General features: G+C 37.9%; 1 protein-coding gene across 1 annotated transcript in view; it reads left to right on the forward strand.

The window, feature by feature from the left end:
- The window catches only part of LOC149235566 (uncharacterized), a 46889-nt gene extending 32863 nt beyond the window's left edge, over positions 1-14026 (forward strand). Inside the window, exons 2-3 of the mRNA XM_089368593.1 lie at positions 12308-13400; positions 13519-14026. Of these exons, the coding sequence (XP_089224719.1) occupies positions 12308-13400; positions 13519-14026 (1601 nt within the window). The remainder of the gene's footprint in view (positions 1-12307; positions 13401-13518) is intronic.
- Positions 14027-20606: the final 6580 nt, after the last annotated feature.

The raw sequence follows: 20606 nt of genomic DNA on the forward strand, positions 1-20606 counted from the left end.
ATAACAGACTCAGGGGGAGCTGAAGGCATAGAACTTCAGTGTTCTAATTCTAATACGCAAGTTTCATGAAGCAAATCCGCGTATATACGTGAGTTTCACACTACAAAGTCGCGTATATATCAGTTTGTGAAAAAGCAGTGGGGACAGACTCAGAAAAGGGGTCTGATATGATCCAGTCCAGTATATGTTCTATTGGTTAACAGTTACAGTCTGCTGAGGATGTCTGGAAATGTCTTGATACTTATGGCACAGGCTCAGGGGGAGCATATACTTCAAATAATGCATTGTTGGCATTATGGTTAGAAGCTGTTGATGAAGTCTATGATACATCTTGTTGTTTGATCAAAGGAATGGTATTGCAGGCTGATGCTTGTGGTACAGATCGTGATGCTGCTGGTGGCCTTCATAAGTCCTGGTCTAGATATTTCATCTCTATGTCATGTATCTCTTTTATGATGTCAAGGTCATGTAACGGCCTATGTTGGTTTCCCCACTATGCCTGGGATGAATGATGTAATGTTCATGTCTTATCATGAGTAAACTCTTAATGTATCTCCACATGGTTAGGTAGATGAGTCAATATTGGTATATCCCCACTAGGTTGGGTGATGAATGTATGTATTGAGTCTTTTGGTGATAGGAAGGTCTTCTATGATGTATAAGTCCTTGTTCTTCTTGAAGAACATCTTTTGCAGATCTTGCCTACAGTCAAGGGGAGCATGAACAGCACAATTCAGCAAGAGCAGGATGGATAGATTGGTACACTTTGGCATACACAAAGGGGGAGCACATTTGGAGATTGCAGCAGGTACTCAGGGGGAGTATGGACAGAAGAAGGTATACCAAAGAAGAGGATATCTTGGTACGCCCTTTGCCCTTGATGTCAAAGGGGGAGAGTGACTTGGTGTGGTGGTTGCCATCAAGTCCAAAGGGGGAGATTGTTGGCATTATGATTCAAGTGTTGTCCTTGATGGCAACTCACTCAAAGGCTGGTACAGGTGCTCAGAGGTTGGTACAGGTGGTACAGGTGATGGCAACTTAATCAGAGGACAGATCTGAGTATAGCAGGCCAAGACAATTCATACACGCAGGTTCGTTAAGCCCAAGTCGCGTGTACACGCAGGTTGGCTTCAGTAAAAGCGCGTGTATGTGAAAACGTACCTTTGGTCCATGGCGGTTAGTCCTTGGAAGTTGTGCCTATGGTTTTGGACCATGGCGTCTCGACGGACGTGTTGATCCCTAGTTTTGAAGTTGATGGTATTGGATTTCTATGGTTTTGGCTCTTGGTATTGTAAAGGGCCTAAGGCTATATAAGGAGAAGATCATTAGGCAAATGAAGGTAGGCAAGGTGCAAGAGTGTGTGAGTGATGAAGATCTGAGGAAGTGTGAGATCCAAGTGCTGGTTATGGGTTGGTGATCTGAACCAAGGTTTCACTCATGTGGAGGATGATGAATGATGGAACGAGATCTCAAGGCTTGGAATGATTATCTTCATATGGTTTGACTGTGGATAGATCAGATCTACTGACGCATGTTTATTATTATGATCTGGGTATGTTTTGATGTCTGATATAGCTACAGAGTTATAAGTTAGAATTTGCAGATCTGTACGCGGGTTGGCTTTGGTAAAAGAGCGTATACACGCAGGTTGGGTTCATCCAAGTAGCGTATACAATGTGAAGTATGATATTTGAAGATGAAGTTGGATCTGGTTGTTGTTATGTTGTCTGGTTGTTGTTGACAGGGTTACAGTGATTCAGAATTGGGTGTTTCAGTGATTGATGATGCAGGTTGTTCTACAATGGTGATTGTTTCATGGATCCAGTATGAAAATGTATGAAACGTGGTCCCGGGAAGATCGTAGGCTGGCACCTACGTACTAGTAAATGGATCGGCTAGTACAAGAGCTATGAGGGTTGTAGCCCTCTGCAGGTTGCAGCCTGCGTGCTGGTAAATGACTGCACCAGTGCATTGTAAAAGAAGTTTCTTATTAAAGAAGAAAGAGACGAATTGCAGCAGGTGGTTTTCACCCACATTGGGTTTCCACCTTATATCATGGTGTTCATGTGTGTGGCTCTTGTGTGATGTTCTGTTCTGTTATTCTGCACCTGTTTACTGTCAATATGCTTAATAATGATCTGATGCATTTACTGAAGATTAAGATAACTGAATTATAAGATCTCTGGATATACGCGAGTTTCATTAGACACAATAGCGTGTACACGCGGGTTCACTTAATTGAAGTAGCGTATATGTTTCTGAGTATGAAATTGAAAAGTTTGATTGATCTGATAATACTGATTCACCCCCCCTCTCAGTATTATTTCCAACAAATTTCTCCAACTAATTAACTCGGGATAGCATTGCTAAGGATCTTGGAAATTTGCTAAACATGATTATGAATTAGGATCTTGAAAATTTGGATACATTTTTACTCAAATTGAGATGGATTAAAAAATATAAATTCAATTAGATAATCGAAATATAAATAAAATATGAACTTATTGGAAATGGAAAGGGAGAACTCTATGAAGGACTTTGATCAACAATATGGAACGAGCTGGAATTTGAAGAATTAGCCATTTGATATTATTGAGATTTTGTCCCTGCATTTGAGAAAAATCATAAATAAAAAATTTTGTGCATATCTAAAATTAATCTCGAGAACCATATAACCACAATCTGAATTTCAATATAGTTTTCAAACCATTTTTCAAGAATAAGGTGACTTTAAGTGGAAAATGTATACTATGAACTATTGTAATTCATGTGGATGCATCCTAAAGGATAATTTGAGATTAATATGTCATTTAATGTGAAAATAAGTTTTCTGATAGAATTTAAACTTGATCGGTGTGCTTATGGGAACAAAGCGCACGAATGTGTTTAAATAATACTAAAACTAGGGCATTTAAATAATACTCGCACCAATTTTCGGCATTCTAAAAAAAAAATGTTATCATATTGGTGCTTTTGTAAAAAAATGCATAGATGTATTTAAAAAAAAAACAACATGGGTACACCCTTGTTTCCAGATTTTAGAAAATAAAAATGAATTCAACCATCTCGATGCTCTTATAAAAATTACAACAATGATGTTTTTAAATACAAATCGCACCATTGCATTAAAAAATTAATCGCACCGTTTCAATAATTTGAAAATAAAAAAATAATTGTATCATGTCGGTGCATTGAAAATTTTTGGCACCTTGGTAATTTCGGTGCACTTTGCTTATAAATTCACCAGTGTTATTGACTATTGAACACATCGATGTTAAGATTTGTTGAAAAAAAACATGATTTTTTTTTTTAAGTTAAAAAATGAGCGACAATTGATTTTTCAAAATCTAATTTACAAGAGAGACATACCAAGAGTGTTATAGGCCATTTTGTCACATCTGGTTAATAGGTCTTCAAACAGGATCATTCACATCCTTTGAACACTTTATAATCCTCCCTACACAAATCCCTAAGTACGCCTCTCTCATATCCTTGAGTTTCTACATGAAACTTCTTTATTTTAGTCATTTTTAGGACCAACACACCATGGCCCCTAATTGGCCAACGTTGACTACTAGGTTTCCCTACTATGCACTTGCGTTGATCACTAGTAGATTGATTAGTGTTGGGGGTGCATTGATTCTAGAAATTCAGGAAAACAAAAAAAGAATCCCAAAGCTTTCTCTTCCAGAAGCTTCCAGGATTTGTTATAACTATTTAATTTGGATAAAAGTCTCAAATCTTATCCTATCCTACCTTGGACTTTTCATCCTATATCGCTTGAGCTCATCCTCCTATCAAGAGTGGATATCAAGCCCAAATTGGTAAAAGGATAAGAATTCATGAACTACCTCCTTCACCTGTATATTTATTATCATCCATAGGAAAGGAGTTGGCTTTTTGAGAGTGATTCTACCCTTATGCTTCTGATGTGAGAAATATCATTCCATGCATTAGGGTGATTAGAGGTGCACTTTGTGGCAAGGAAAGGACAAGTCAACTTGGAGGAGTTACTCTACAAGATCAACACCTATTTTTGGTTGTAATTCACTCCACTTCTATTAATGCAAAGAGTTCTTTGTTTTCCTATATATGATGTTATGAATTCATGTATTTCAATACCATGTTGATCTATTGAATAAAGTGATTAGATGATGCTACATAGATCTTATAGATCATTGGCTCGTGTTGTCTGATCGTGCAGGATCTAGTTATAATGACTTGAGCTAGGATTTGAGCATACAAGCCAAGGAAGGAGTGAAGAATATGATAGATTCCAAGTAGGCTTCATCTCGTTATCTATTTACTTTAAGAAAAACATTAGTCGCTTTGTCTTTTTATTGTTCTAGGTTAGTCCACCAAGCCTAGGGAAGATACTTCTATCCACAATCGTAGATTCCATATAACAAATTGGTGACCATACATGGGAACGGTGTATTCCCTTGTTGGTTTATTTGTCCATTGTTCTTGTATTACCTCTTTTTTAGACCTTTGCTATCTTATTCAATTAAGAATAGACCTAGGAAGACCTTTCTTTGAGTCTCAACTGCAATATTTGTGTTAGAACCTTTCATCCCTTGACCAACACACCCTTTGGTCTTGAGACAGAGCGTTGCACCCCAGTTGAGCCTTCTTTGTTATTGCATACATAACACTGGTGCCTACTTTTCACTTGTGCTGGCCCCTGTTCATGCGCAAATTTTCTTTTGTCTTGATTTTTTCTCTGATCAACCTTCTTCCAAATTCTCTTCCTTGAGTCTTTGAGTGTCTTTTGGTCTCTTTGAAGCCTCCATTTGGTTTGCTTTCATTTTTTAGTGCCTTTGGTAGGTATTTGTTTAGATTTTCCTTTGTTATTATCATTAAGTCATTTGCAAACTGATTTTGTTTGATCATTGAGTGCTTATATGAAATATTATTTTAGTCATCATTCTGAAAAGTTTGTTTGAATCAGTGATTAGACTTTGCATATTAGTTTTCTTCATTTCTGAAAATTAAGTGGTTTGAAAAGAAAAATCTTTGCATTGGAATTTAGGGTTTTGTGTGTGCATCAACATTGGAACAATTGCATTTAAAAGGGAATTGTACTTTGCACATTGTTTGCTGCACACTCTATCTCTTCCCTTCCTTAGATATATTTTCATTGAATGAGAAAGATTTCATTTCCTCATGCTAGTTTTCATTTTAGGACATTCAAGTGAAATTTGTGGTGAGCCCCAATACTAAAACTTAATTGAAGATAAACATTAAACTTTATTGAATCAGCCTAAGGAGAATTTGTAACATTAACACAAACACTTAGAGGTATAGACTAGAGATGTGTTCCAATGTCGTTAAATGTAGGAGTTGTCATTGTTTCCCATCATTGTATCTCGAGGGTGAAATCTCATTCCATGTACATGAATGTATAGGATCATTTCCATGTACGTTTGAGTATATTGGATGACGCTCCACGCATGTCAAGTATATGGGAATGCTCTCATCAAATGATTACACATTAGACAACTCTACTACAGGCTGCACTTCCACATACCGTGGAGTATATTTTGGAAGTCCCCTATAAGTTGTTATCCTAGTCATAGGTAACTGAGTTGTTTGTCTTGTATACTACGATATACCAAACACAACATTTAGGGATATTTTCGTCATGTACATTAATTCCTTGGTTTGCCAAGGTGTATATTGTAGTTCACAGTTGCTTGGTAATTCTTTATGCCTAGATTACCGTCTTTTTGAATTAATTTTGTGTTAATTTCTAAAAATAACTTGGAAGGAAAAAATCCCCCACTCCATTGTTCACATATAATGCAAAATAATCCACCTCTTCCACCAGAGTCTACTTCTGGCCATAGTCAGAAGTATAAGAAGATGCAAACTACCAAATCGGGAAATTTGGGAACTACTTCTAGTCCTCCTCCTAAATTTGATCAACCAAAATCATCTTTTCCTTTGATTAATGAGTGTGAGATTACCTTTACTCTTGCCAATGAATCTGACACAATCGAAATAAAAGTACCTGAAACCTTATTGCCTAAGTTTATTGAGCCTGACTTTCCTGAGTCATAAACTTTATTACCTGAGGTTATTGAACCTGAGGTGCTTAAACCAACTTCATCGATTACTTTAAGACCTTCCCCTTTTCTTCCTTTCTCTCAAATAGAACCTCCATCCATATATCTTAGACCCGACAGTGAACCTCTTCCATATGGTCTTGTGAGTATTGAAGAGATCCCATAAGAAGGGCCTCTTCCTTCTACTCCTATTCATTGGAGTGGAATCCATTTTTAGCAGACTCACCCTCTCCCTCCTCTTCAAACTCCAATGTAAATTCCTTCACCTCATTCTTTTGACTCACCCATAGATTTCTCGGGGAAATCTTCATTGGGATTGTTAACCATGACTGGATCCGATACGACTTCCAAACTTATGTCTACCACTATGGTTAAGACATCAAATGTTGCTTCCTCATCCATGTTTCCAACATCACCATAGGAAAATCTGTATGGTGGTGATGCAGGAGCATTTGACCCCCCCTTAACTAAAGGAGGAATCCAAAGCAGAGAAGGAGGAGATGTGGACCATCGAGCAAAATAGGGGACAATTCTATTCAAACATAGCTAATTAGGTGGAGTGGATAAAAGTCTCGAGGAGACTTATTAATTGTAATCTGCCACATATGTATGCATGTAGAGAGAATTAGGGACAATTGAGTAATTCATGGAGAGGATTGATCGGATCCTTTCAGTGATCAGATCCAATGTTCCTTATATATATTATGAGCCTGTGTGTTCCATGGGAGACAGAGAGGGATTGATAGAAATTCAAGAGATATAGAGTATCCACAATGTAGTTGAGAGGAGAACCTATTACTAAGGCTGAAATGCCTTAGAATGTAATTATGCATGTATAATAGAAAAGTGTGTTTAAGTTTTCATATTGTGTGCACTGTGTTTAAGTGTTGGATTGTTGATCGATAATCGACCATTGAAGGATCGATGGTGATCCAATGATATCAATTATGTGAGTGTTCTGTGTGTTAACAGTGTGTAGACAGAGTCGGCAGAGAACTATGATTTGGCCATGGTCTTCCAGTTAATACTCTGATAAAATTCAATTTAAGTGTTTTCGTTCATTTCGGCATGACTCTGTTTTCAATTTATGCATCGTTTTAGCCCTACAAGTCGAATTCTAGTTTACACTAAGAAACAAAGAAAAACATAGAACATATTCGAAATCCGGACTTGAAAATTTATAGAGGCGGACTTATAAACCTATCAGGTCCATGAGCTTGATCACATCGGAGCTTTCAAGTTGTATTTCATCGGGCTGCTTGAACCGCCGAACTCCAATATTGCGATACAACCGGATCTGAAATATTGTATAGGAGGTTTTATAACCCTATCGGGTCCACATTGCACTATCGCATTGCTGGAATCGCATCGCTCCGTTATATGATATCAGGAGTGGACTGGGAATGTTGCAATAGCGATAAGCGATATATCGCATCACTAAGTGTTGTCGCATAAGAGAAACTCAAAGGTAAGAGTCCGAACCTTTGTATGCTGCGAAGTTCGACTGTGATAATGGCGGGTGGAAGCGTAGATCTGAAGAAGCTTCAGAATGTGGGTAAATATTATTTGAGGTCTGGCCTTAAGCGTTTACGCTTGTTCTTTTCATATATTTCCTTTTTATTCTGATAAGTTAGATTGTTTCGGGTTTTTAAAAGGATAACCTAATAAACGTGCAATTTATGGGTTTAAGGCTTCAAGACCTCAAAAATACTTCCGATAGGCTTGTGGGACATAACCCACAAGCCTCAAGATCGATTATTTATAAAGAAAGGGGAAATTGGTTATACCCCTCTTTTCATCAAGTGGTATCAGAGCAAGGAAAGGATTTCCTGGAAGAAGGAAGAAGGAGTGCAAACAGAAGGAGGAGAGGTACAATTGTTGAAGACTTGAGAGTTTATGGTCTTATTGTCATGCAGAGAATGACAACGGAAGGTGAGAAGAATTGCAACAACCTAGAGCAAGGAGTGCTCAATTGGTTCCAGAGAAGAGAACCAGAAGGATGCAAAAAGACTGAGTGAGGAGAACTTGGTGAGGTATCGTGTAGCAGAGGAAGACTGTTACTGCAAAGGTTGGTTGTAGCTCACATAAGATCATGAAGGAAATTCCACTGAGAAGTGGGTAGAATTGCTAAATATAAGGAGAAGCATATGACCAAGAGGCCATAAATTTTTCTGCCTCGGGAGTCTGATGCAGGAGCATCTGACCCCCCCTTAATTAAAGGAGGAATCCAAAGCAAAGAAGGAGGAGATGTGGACCATCGAGAAAAATAGGGGACAATTCTGTTCAAACAGAGCTAATTAGGTGGAGTGGATAAAAGTCTTGAGGAGACTTATTAATTGTAATCTGCCACATATGTATGCATGTAGAGAGAATTAGGGACAGTTGAGTGATTCATTGAGAGGATTGATCGGATCCTTTCAATGATCTGATCCAATATTCCTTATATATATTATAAACCTGCATGTTCAATGGGAGACAGAGAGGGATAGATAGAAATTTGAGAGATATAGAGTATCCACAATGTAGTCGAGAGGAGAACTTGTTACTAAGGGTGAAATGCCTTAGAATGTAATTATGCGTGTATAATAGAAAAGTTTGTTTAAGTGTTGATATTGTGTGCGCTGTGTTTAAGTGTCAGATTGTTGATCGAGCATTGATCACTGAAGGATCGATGGCAATCTAACGATATCAATTATATGAGTGTTCTGTGTGTTAATAGTGTGTAGACAGAGTCGGAAGAGAACTGTGATTCAGCCCTGGTTTTCCAGTTAATACTCTGATAAAAGTCGATTTAAGTGTTTTCCTTCATATCAGCATGCCTCTGTTTTCAATTTATGCATCGTTTTAGCTCCGCAAGTTGAATTCTAGTTTACACTAAGAAACAGAGAAAAACATAGAACGGATTTGAAATTCGGACTTGAAATTTTATAGAGGCGGACTTATAAACCTATCAAGTTCATGAGCCTAATCACATCCAAGCTTTCAAGTTATATTGTGTCGGGCTTCTTGAACCACCGAACTCCAATATTGCGATACAACCAGATCTGAAATATTATATAGGAGGTTTTATAACCCTATCAGGTTCGTGTTGCACTATCGCGTCATTGGAATCGTATCGCTTGATTAAATGATATTGGGAGTGGACTAGGAATGTTGTGATAATGATAAGCAATATATAGCATCGCTGAGTGTTGTCGCATCGGAGAAATTAAAAGGTAAGAGTCCGGACCTTTGTATGCTGCGAAGTCTGATTGCTATAACGGCGGGTGGAAGCACAGATCCAAAAAAGCTTCAGAATGTGGGTAAATATTAATTGAGGTCCAACCTTAAGTGTTTACACTCGGTCTTTTCATATATTTCCTTTGTATTCCGATAAGTTAGACTGTTTCGGGTTTTTAAAAGGATAACCTGATAAACGTGTGGTCTATGGGTTTAAGGCTTAAAGTCCTCAAGAATACTTCCGATAGGTTTGTGGGCCATAACCCATAGGCCTCAGGATTGATTATTTATAAAGAAAGGGGAAATTGGTTATACCCCTATTTCTCTTTTCATCAGGTGGCCTCTCTATCCCACTTGGCTATCAGTATTTATCTAGTACCTTCTCTAGTGTAACTTCCAGTCCTTGGACCTCTCCCATGTCATATTTTTTAGGAATTCCATCTAGCACTTCCCCTTATGAACACTACTCAGCCTGCTCATTCTCCTTCGCCTACACCTACAATTAAACAATGGGCTGGCCCTTCTGTTAGTGAGCAAGGATATCTTCAACAACCTAACTCTCCTTATGTTGGGTTCCCTCCATCTGGGGTAAATTTTCCTCCATCATCCCCTCCTAAGGCAGGGGGACAATCTATCACTAGAATACCTCAAATTGGTAATAATCCATATCCTAGGATGGTTTCTAGTGTTTGGAAACCTACTTTTCCTATCCAACCTAGTTTGATTTTGGATTGATTGTTGAATTCTCAATCTATTCTGTCTTCATCTCAAATTCCTACCCTTCAATTTGCACCCAAACAAGCTCAAATACATGTAAGTCAACCTTTACAGGAAGTTATTGCATCTCAACCTATCTGTCGGTATCTGGTACCCCTTAGGTTCCACTTACCCAACATTTACAAGGTACCTTATAGTTTTAATTGCTCGGGCAAGGTATTCCTTAAATTTCAATAGTGCAGACTATGTATGGTATGACATAGCCTCAATCGAACCCACCTTATGTCGGGATGATACGAAATCCCATAGGGAAACAATATAGACCTTATCAAGGTATTCATTAAGCTCCTTTTCAAGGCCAACACATCCAAACCCATCCATTCCAGGCTTTATAGGGTTATCCTGGAGGTGGTCAACAAGGTTATGCATACATTGGTTACCAGAATCCTTCTTATTATCGTGCCCAGGTTCCTCTTTATCTTAACCCTCCTTATACGGGAATGCAAGTACTATTTCTCAGACTATTCCCTCCTCTCCAAGCTATCCTCCACCAGATTTCAACAAGAAGTTACCTTTTGTGGTGACTCTCAAATTTTCAAACTTGACTCGACTAACCAATGATCCTATGGTTGATTCGCCTTGGTGGTCGATAATTCCGACCAAATTTCCTTATGATATCCCAAAATCTAATGGGAATCATGGAGAAGACCCATCAACCCATGTCATGACATATCAACTGTGGTGTTCTTTGAACTCCATTAACGATGATTCCATTTGATTACATCTTTTCCAACATACTCTTACAGGTACTGAAGCTAAATGGTACATTGAATTACCTGGAGCTTTGTTTCATGATTTCAGGTCCTTAGCTACCACTTTACTCACACATTTCCCATTACCCATTTGGTATGAAACTGGAACACAAATTTTGACCAACTTTAAACAAACTAAAGCTACTAACATCTCAGATCACATTCATGAGTGGCGACGTTGTTTCCAGTATGTTAAGACCTATGTTCTGGACCAATTGGTAGTAGAATGGTTCATTAAATCCCTATTGCCATCTATCACAGAGGATGTAGCTAAAGGAGGGTTCATGATTAAAGGTCAATTTATTTCTCGTTCCCAGTATTTGGAACTCATCTATACCTAATCTGGCGTGCTCTATGAGAAGATACCAGATTCTTTAAGACCTTCAAACATTGTTCCTCCAACTCTTGGTAAATAATTTGATGTTGCTGATGGCATCATCGGTTCTTCCAGTTTGGAGACGGTAAGTAAACCATCTGGTGTTTCTCTCACTGCATTTTCCCAAAACCCTTCATCTAATCCTCCTATGGATTTTTTTCTAAGATAAATGTCATTTCTTCTAATAAAGGTAAATCTTAACAACAACCAAGAATTAAGAAGAAAGGAAAAGGAAAAAATAAGAAATATTCTCCACCAATGGATAAAAAATCAAATCAGTCTTTTGATGAGAAATGAAAGCCTCTCTACCCATGCTTGATTTTCAATGAGAAGCACTTTACTCATGACTATCCTCACCATGCGGAAGCGAATCAGTTGACTGACCCCTCTCCCAATCAAGAGGCCCACATGGTTTCTCATGACCCTTCTTCCTCTAACACAATTTTAATGGTTTCCTCCATGAAGCCTAAATCTGACATTATGGTGGCTACTTAAAATAAGGACTATGGTAATGGGAATCCTCAAAATGGTTAGGCTAATGATCAACCTACCATTTTGGCATCACCTCCATCCGATCCCACTACACCCATGATCCTACAAAGTTAACTATTAAGTCTCCAAAGGGCATTATTCATAAATATGCTTTCAACCCTCGTGCTAGGTGTTATCACTGACAAAATTTCAAAGAAAAAAGGTAAGGGAAGAGTTAATTGATCCTGGACATATTCATGCTGATCTTGGTCGTGTTCATGCAATAGACATTTGATCCAATTCTTAGTTTGAGCAAACAAGTTTCAAGGCAGATGAGAAGGAGATTTCAAGATAAAGAAGCTCAAGACAGTCGAATTTGGCATGTAAGCTGTGTTTTTGAAATTACACAGCAGTTTCGTAGCGCGCTACGAAACTGCTGTAGGTGATGCCTAATGCACAGCAGTTTCGTAGCGCGCTACGAAACTGCTGTAGCTACATATTATCATTCGATGGGTCAATCTTGAAGAACAAAGGGAAATATTTTTGGAGCAAGGTACACCTGGCATGGAAAACAAAAGAAGCTAGCAGTGAGCATACAACTGTTAGTGAAGGCAATCGAATTGTCCCTGGTGTTTCCATACCAGATTCATTTTCTCAGTATGATCTTGTTGGTGTTGTTGTTCACACTGGAACGGCATTTGCTGGGCATTACTATTCATATATAAAGGAACGCCCTGGAGATGGTCTTCTCAATTGTCGGAGAGCAGGAACTGGAGGGTGGATGTCATTTGATGATAAGCAAGTTCAAGCATATGATCTCAAAAATTTAGAAAAGGATTGCTTTGGAGGAAAATTTACTGTTGATGTTTATGACAACTTCCTCAAAACAAATTCTCCACAAGAATATGATAAGCCAAATAGTGCATATATGCTTCTGTATGAACGAGCAAGATCTGAGGTCTTTTTGGATTCCCCTGCACCAAGTGCTAATTCTTGCATAAAAAATGAAGATGGAGACGCGTTGATGAAAGAGATCCAGCAAGTGGAATCAACAGAAAAGAATACTTATATAGAGATGCCCCCATCAATTCACCTTTGTGTGTGGAAAGAAAATTTGAAATTTGTACACGAGATGCATCTCTTGGATAAGGACTATTTCCGGTTCCTTTTGAAATTGGTTGAAGCAAACATTGATTTGATAGATTCAAGTTTTATCAATCAGCAAGTGGAGAGACCAAGTGGCACAAGGGCAGGAGTTATATTGACTGATGTCGTTAAAGATGAGTTTGCAAAGTTGAATATATTTTTGGTAACTGAATTTTTATTCAGGGTGTACCTGCACACACATCAGAATCTCCGAGATGATTTGCCTCATTGGAAGGTTCTCTTGTGTAGGATGTTTGAACACAGTCCTGTTGCTTGTCAGAGTTTTATTTATGCATTGGTGAAACAACCAAATTGGATATTTGATTACCTTTTAAAATGCCCCATTGATGAAATTCAACAGGTGTTTTCCACTCTCCTTGTACAGGCTTTGCAGTATGCTGTGAAATTTTGCCATCATCCGTCGTCTTCAGATTCTAGTGCCCCTACAATGGATGATTTCTGTGTAGACGATCTGATCGGTGTTTTTCTTGCACTTCTAAAAAATGGAACAACACCGAAATATTATCTTCATAAGTATTTCAAGGTTATTTTGGAATATGCTCGATTTGGGCCAGAGCAGCGTGAACATTTGTTGCAAAGAAAAAAATATATTTAGCCATCTGATTGGATTTGCCACAAAGCTTAACCTCCAAGATGTCAAGCAGGATCTCTCATGCTTGCACTCCATTGTATCTTTGCTTTTGCGTAGTTGTGATACATCTGGGTTGAACAATGATGCTGAGCAGAGGATGGTTCTTCCAAATCCAAACCAGCTACAAGGAGAACTATTTCCCTTACCAAGGGATGGGAAAGAGACAGTCTTTAAGCATCGTTTGTATACTAATATCTTGATTGAGACTTGCCCAGATCAAGATGAAGTCATTACGCTACTGGAATTTTGTAGCTGGCAGAACCAGTCATTCAGTTTGTGTTTGCTGCTGGATATATTGGAAGATTACCTGCAATGGCGCCGTCTTCATTATAGAAGGATTGATGGAACAACTAGCTTAGATGATAGAGAATCGGCTATTCATGATTTTAATAAGCCTGGTTCTGAATGTTTCCTATTCTTACTTAGTATCCGTGCAGCAGGAAGGGGTTTGAATCTTCAATCAGCAGACACAGTGGTCATATATGATCCTGACCCAAACCCAAAAAATGAAGAGCAGGCTGTAGCTAGGGCTCATCATAATTGTGCCAAATGCTGTCATGGTTAACTGGAAGAGTGAGTTACATAATTGGCTTCCTACATTATCTTGTATTTATTATGTTGGTGGGAAAGATCAACGTACAAAATTGTATTCTCAGGAAGTTGCTGCAATGAAGTTTAATGTACTGGTCACTACATATGAGTTTGTTATGCAAGATCAGGCAAAGCTTTCTAAAGTAGACTGGAAATATATCATAATCGATGAGGCACAGCGCATGAAAGACAGAGTCATATGATGGACTATTAAGATATCTCCCTGTGATTTATGAAGGCAACCTTGCTAAACTTGAACAAATATTGGAAATAATGGTAGAAGCCGCAAAGCTTTCATTGAAGCAGAATTCAATGCCAGTCAGCACACAGGTACATGGAAAAGGGTGGCCAGCACATCATGGACGTGGCAATCTGTTCAATTTGGGTAATCAAAGATAAAAGGCATGCTTCTTTGGATTCGAACCTTTTGAGACAAACCAAGGACCGACAAACAGGGATAATTTCCGATGTTTCATGACATTGGAAAACATGCGATATTAAAGAACAATATGAAGTATTAAAGGTCCATTACAGCCAAACTAAAGGGGAGCAGATGTCAAAGAACGAGGATCATTGTAATTAAAGCCATCATGCATGTATATGGAGTTAGAGTCATAGTTGATTTAGAACTCTAAAAAAGCTCCAGTCAGCACTTTATTGTATTTATTAGTTAGTTAAATAGTTGATAGGTGTCATTAGAGGTAGTTATCGAATTCCCCTCATGCTGGAGGAGGAATCTCGATCAGGTAGAATAAGAATTCTATATATAGCTGAAACAACAATGTAATGGGGTGGGGGAAATTTTATAACAGAGCATTGTTTTGGCTTATGTAAAGATAGAGTTTCAGTAATATAATTTGGCTGCTTTACTTCTCAGGATTCATGAAAGATTTCTATGTTCAGAATGTGTGATTTTATCCTTTCCTTAATGTCTTTTACAGTTGCATAGATGTATAATCACTCATAATTCACTGATTGTGCTCTGATTTCCTATATGCATTTATGAGCTGTGGTTCCATATGTGTTATGTTCTGAATACTCAAATGCTGAATGCCCTGACTTCTATGTAAAGGCAGTATCATTGTTTACTAAGGTGTTGTTGACTCCATAGGCCCAATGGAAACTTGTTTAATGTTTTTCCAGCATCCATATTTATCACAAATATATCACAAAGAGTTAGCCATCTTATCTTAAGTAAAAATCATTAACCCATTTAGAGAGAGCCCTCTCAGGTTGAGGAGGCTAAGCCTCAACCTAAAGTAGGTCTGAAATAGTTACTTGAAGTCTTCCTGGTCAGCAACCTTCCAGGGCCTGATTTTGAGATAACACCAGGGCTACTTAAAATTACAACATAGTTGAAGACTTGGCTCAATATCCATCAACTATGCCGACCCTCGAGGTGTTGCAAAAAGGTCTGACCCAAAAGAATGGTTTACTTTAGGCTATCATATGTGTGGATCATTCGGATTTCAATTTAGTTGTTTTCAGTCATAAAAACTATACCCCTCACCTTTTGTCTCAATTGGCCTTTATCATCGAGGTTGTCATCCATGGTAAGAATATGAATCATTCTATTGTAGATGAGGGAAACTCGAGCTGTATCATGTCTATGTCTTGCTGGAAAGCGATTGGCTCTCCTCAGTTGAGTCAGTCAACTACCACATTGAAAGCTTTCAATGGGAGAACATATAAACCTTGTGGTATTCTGAACTCCTTACAAGTAGAATTAGGGGGAAAAATGTATCCGTAAAAGTTGAAGTCATTGACAAAACTCTTGATTATAATCTTTTATTAGGTTTCATGTGGATTTATGCAATGGCTGTTGTCATTTTGACCTATTTCCGTATGATCGCCTTTCCTCATAAGGGTGGGAATGTGGCCATCGACCAACTCACCTTCTTTGCCTTTGATTCTCATGTTACAGGAAGTGTCCCACTTGTAGGGGAAACTCTACACTCTTATCAACATGTTGGGGTTGGACTGCTGAAGGATTCCTCACTCATGGGAACTTTTTTACTCTCTCCTCCTCCACTTCCTAACAACTCACCATCAATTTCTTACATCAATATGATATTGTCTTCTACTATCTTTATTGATTCATGGATTCTACCAAATGAAGCTAACATCCATAGTTTTTGAATGCAACTTAGCCCTATTATGCTTGATTACGAAGCCATCTATTCATCTTGTGTGGCTTGTTCCTTCTCTTTGATCAATTGGGTCGATTGACCATTGGATTATGGAACATATTCTTATCCATTCTCTGGTAAATTCTCTACCGATGAGAGCATCATGGAGATCATGATACTAGTTGATGTGCCGAGGGACAATCATCACCATCATTCCTCCTTACTATATTCCATTGAGGATAATCTTAGTGATATGTATTTATCCAATATCATCGAGTATTTCACGAATTCCATTTCTATTCACGAATTCAATTCCTAAAATAATCTCTCAAATATTGAAGAGACGATACCTCTTGATATCTCTGTTAAACTAGGTATTGTTGAAAATCTACACATTGCTGCGTCTTGCTTTCCATATGAGATTAAGGAATATAAAGCCCTATTTTAGGAGTTTTGAGATGTAATTTCCTGGACATATGAGGAAATTATAAGTATCAACCCAAATATAGTGGTGCATGATATTAAAACATATCTTGATGCTAAACCAATCCAGCAGCGCCTCCTTCCGGTCCATACGAGGAAGGCTGCCACACTAAAAAGTGAAGTTGAAAAACTTCTTCGTGCTAGTTTCATCTACCCCATTCCTTTGAACGATTGGGTGTCAAATATTGTCCATGTCATGAATAAATAAGGGAAAATCCATGTATACATCGATTATTAAGATGTAAATCATGCTTTTCAAAAGGAAAATTACTTGACCTCGTTCATAAAATAGATTATTGATGGTTGTGCCGATTGCAAAATCTATTCGTTTATGGATGGTTTCTATGGATATAATCAAATCAACATTCTTTGAGTAGATCAACTAAAAATTGCATTTATCTATCCCTGGGGTACATTTTCCTATCGAAACTCCCATGTGGTTTAAATAATGCTCAAGCCACGTTTCAATGGGAAATGGATTATAGTTAGCACAACATTAAATACATCGTGCAACCTTATTTGGATGACCTCTCTTCTCATTATAGATATCAGGATGACCACCCGATGCTTCTGAGGGCCAGTTTCTTATGGTGTAGACACTATAATATTCGACTAAATCTACGCAAATGTGTGTTCTTCCTCAGTTCTGATTGAATTCTTATTTTTTTATTTCAAAACATGGAATTCATATCGATCCTCTGAAATTATAGGCAATCATCGATCTACCTGCGCCTTCTTCTCTCGTTAAGCTTCAATCACTCCAAGGGAAAGCTAACTTCCTACAAAGGTTCATCCCCAATTATGCTGAGTTGACCAAAGGATTCACTCACCTTCTTAAGAAAGGGGTTCCCTTCCATTGAGACAATTCTTCTCAAATGATGTTTAATGCCCTGAAAGATGTATTGGTTCAAGCATCTCTCTTATATCCCCCTGATTACTAGTGCGACTATTTCATGTATCTTGTTTCTACCATTTCTACTATAGCAATGGTATTGGTCTAGGAAGATGATGTAGGGACTGAACATCCCATATATTATCTGAGTCAGAATCTCAATGATACCAAATTCAAATATACCCATGTAGAAAAGTTGGCTTTGGCGACCATTCAAGTCTTTCAAAGGTTCCACCATTACATTTTGCTTCAGAAAACTATAGTTGTTTCGTATTAAAATCCTATGACATATATTTTATCATGTCAATTGTTGAGGGGAATATACTCTAAATGGATTGTCATCCTACATGAGTTTGACATGGAATTCATTAAATCCAAGTCACAAAAATCCCTATTTTTCGTTGAGATTATGTGCAACCTTCCTTCCCCTCATCCTGAATCAACATCTGACAATTCCATCCCTGACAAACCATTCTTTCTGATTTTGTCATCTGACCCATGGTATGGATACATTTTGATATATCTCCAGACCTAGACTTTTCGGTCCGATACCTCTCTCTCTGAGCAACGACATATTCGATAAAAAGCTAAAAATTACATCATTATTGGTGACAACCTCTATCGATGTGGTATTGATATGATTATCAAGGCACCTCACACATGAGGAGGCCAAGAAAGCCCTTAACGAATGCCACTTTAAGGCATGTGGTAGTTATTTGTCTGGTTATGCTACCGCGCAGATGATCCTACGTGCTGGTTACTTTTGGCCTACCATTTTTCGAGACTATATTCTCGTTGTCCAAAAGTGTCATGAATGTCAAATTTATGATTGTAAGACCCATGCTCCACCTGCTCCATTGCATCCTGTTATCGTCGTTAGACCTTTTTGCGAAATGAGGTATCAACTTCAAGACATGTAACCCTCACTAGTCTGGGGGGCATGGTTATATCATTGTTGTAGTAGATTATTTTGCTAAATGGGCCGAGGCGGTGCCTACATTTAACAACATCGGCGAAATGGCTGCATATTTATTTTTAAATCATGTTATCATGTGATTTGGTGTTCCACAAGCCATAGTTACAGAACACGGAAAGAATTTATGGAATTATATGATGTCTGAACTAACTATTAAGTTGGGACTTTACCATGAAATTTCCACTCCCTACTATCCTCAGGCTAATGCAAAGGTTGAGGCTATCAATAAAGTTCTCAAAACTATGTTTCAATTTATGGTAGGGGTATATAAATCAGACTAGAATTTGCTTCTTTATGCTACCTTGTGGGCATACCGAACCTTAGTAAGGAATTTTACTAGATTTACAACCTTTCAGTTGCTTTATGGTCTAGAAGAAATCCTTCCAATCAAACGTGAGATTCTGTCACTCAAACTAGCTATAGATCTTCTTCCTACCACTTCTATAGAAGAGGAACATATTTTACATTTGACCCATTTAGATGAAACATGGCGTGATTCCTCTTTAGCTAATGATGCTCATAAAAGACCTATCAAAGCACAATGCAAAAAAAAATGTTAAGCCTTGTGTCTTCTTAGAAGGAGACCTTATTCTTTTATATGATCAAGGATTTGTTAAGTTAGGACCAAGAAAGTTCCAACCTATGTGATTAGGTCCATGTATTTTCAAGTGTTTTCTTGCGAAAGGGGCATAGGAGTTAGTCAATTTTTACGGAGTTCCATTGGCGTAGCCTAGAAATGGGTTGTACCTAAAGAAATACTATGTGTGATCTCATGCCTAGTACACTGTGTACATACTGTATAGGTGTGTTGAGTGTGTTTGCGGTGTGTCTCTTCAGAGTTTCCTATGGTTTCTATTGATCCCTTTTACATTTGGTTTGTAGATGTCAGTATCCCTTTAAACATATTTTGGTTATGTTGATGGTGCTAGTTGTAGTACTTGGAACCTATACTTTGCAGCATGGATATCTTTGCTCCAAATGGCGAGTTAGTGAGTCTACAAGGGATTTGTATTGGTCGCTCTACCAACAACATCATTGAATATAGCATAGTGTTCTAGATACTCTCTGATGTTATTTCACATGGTATCCATCGTTTAGTCATCAGACTTGACTCATAGCTCGTGGTACTACAACTTGCTAATGTTTATTCAGTTAGAAGTCCTACCATCCTTCGCATGTTCTTAAGGGTTCACCTTCTAGAAATACATTTTTATTTCATACAATATGAACACATTTCTAGAAATATAAACACATTGACAGATGCTCTTGCTAATCATGTTTTAGATAAACATTTGCAACGAATGTAAATAAGTTTCAATACACATCATATATATTGAAAGCATAATAGGAACACAAAAACATTGAAGATTTATATATCTATATATATATATATATATATAGATATATGGATATAAAGTTTCGTTTAAAAAATTTGTGCCCAAGACACATTTGGCCACACGGGCAAAAGAAAAAACTACATGCAAATATCTAAGTAGACTGATCAAAGTGCTCAGATAACGTGCCACTATGCGAGCTATCCTACACAGTAGCAGACCAATATGGCTAGGAACTCCAATAGTGTGTTGCTGAAATTGCATTGGAATATGGTCGATCAAGGTCTCATCTATCTTGTGTATCAACCCCTCTATGTGGCACTCCACCTCTATTAGGATCTCAGATACATTAAGATCTCGTAGTGCATCCCATCCTACTGCAACAACCTGTACTAGTTCTACTACTACCTGTGGTTGTTCTCCTACACGATGGAGATATGAAGCACCTATTGGTCGAACATGCCCAATATTTGCATGAACAAATCAATAGTTTAGTCTCAGAAACATAAAAAAAAAAACAAAAAAAATAAGTAAAAATTTAAAAAATTCAAATGGTTGAAATATCTTACCTGTAATACCCCATTTCTCATCCTTTGAAAGCACGAACTTAGATTCGTCGTGAAAATCCATCCCTGCATATGGATAATCATTGATCATAATGAAATATCTATCCAGTCATCCAAAGAAGGATGGTGAGAAACTGATCGCCGATAGACCTGCATGTTGGGACATATGATCTA

Source organism: Pinus tabuliformis, chromosome 8 (assembly GCF_031772625.1).
Source record: "Pinus tabuliformis cultivar Carrire ecotype Pingquan chromosome 8, CPIR1, whole genome shotgun sequence".
Taxonomy (NCBI): domain Eukaryota; kingdom Viridiplantae; phylum Streptophyta; class Pinopsida; order Pinales; family Pinaceae; genus Pinus; species Pinus tabuliformis.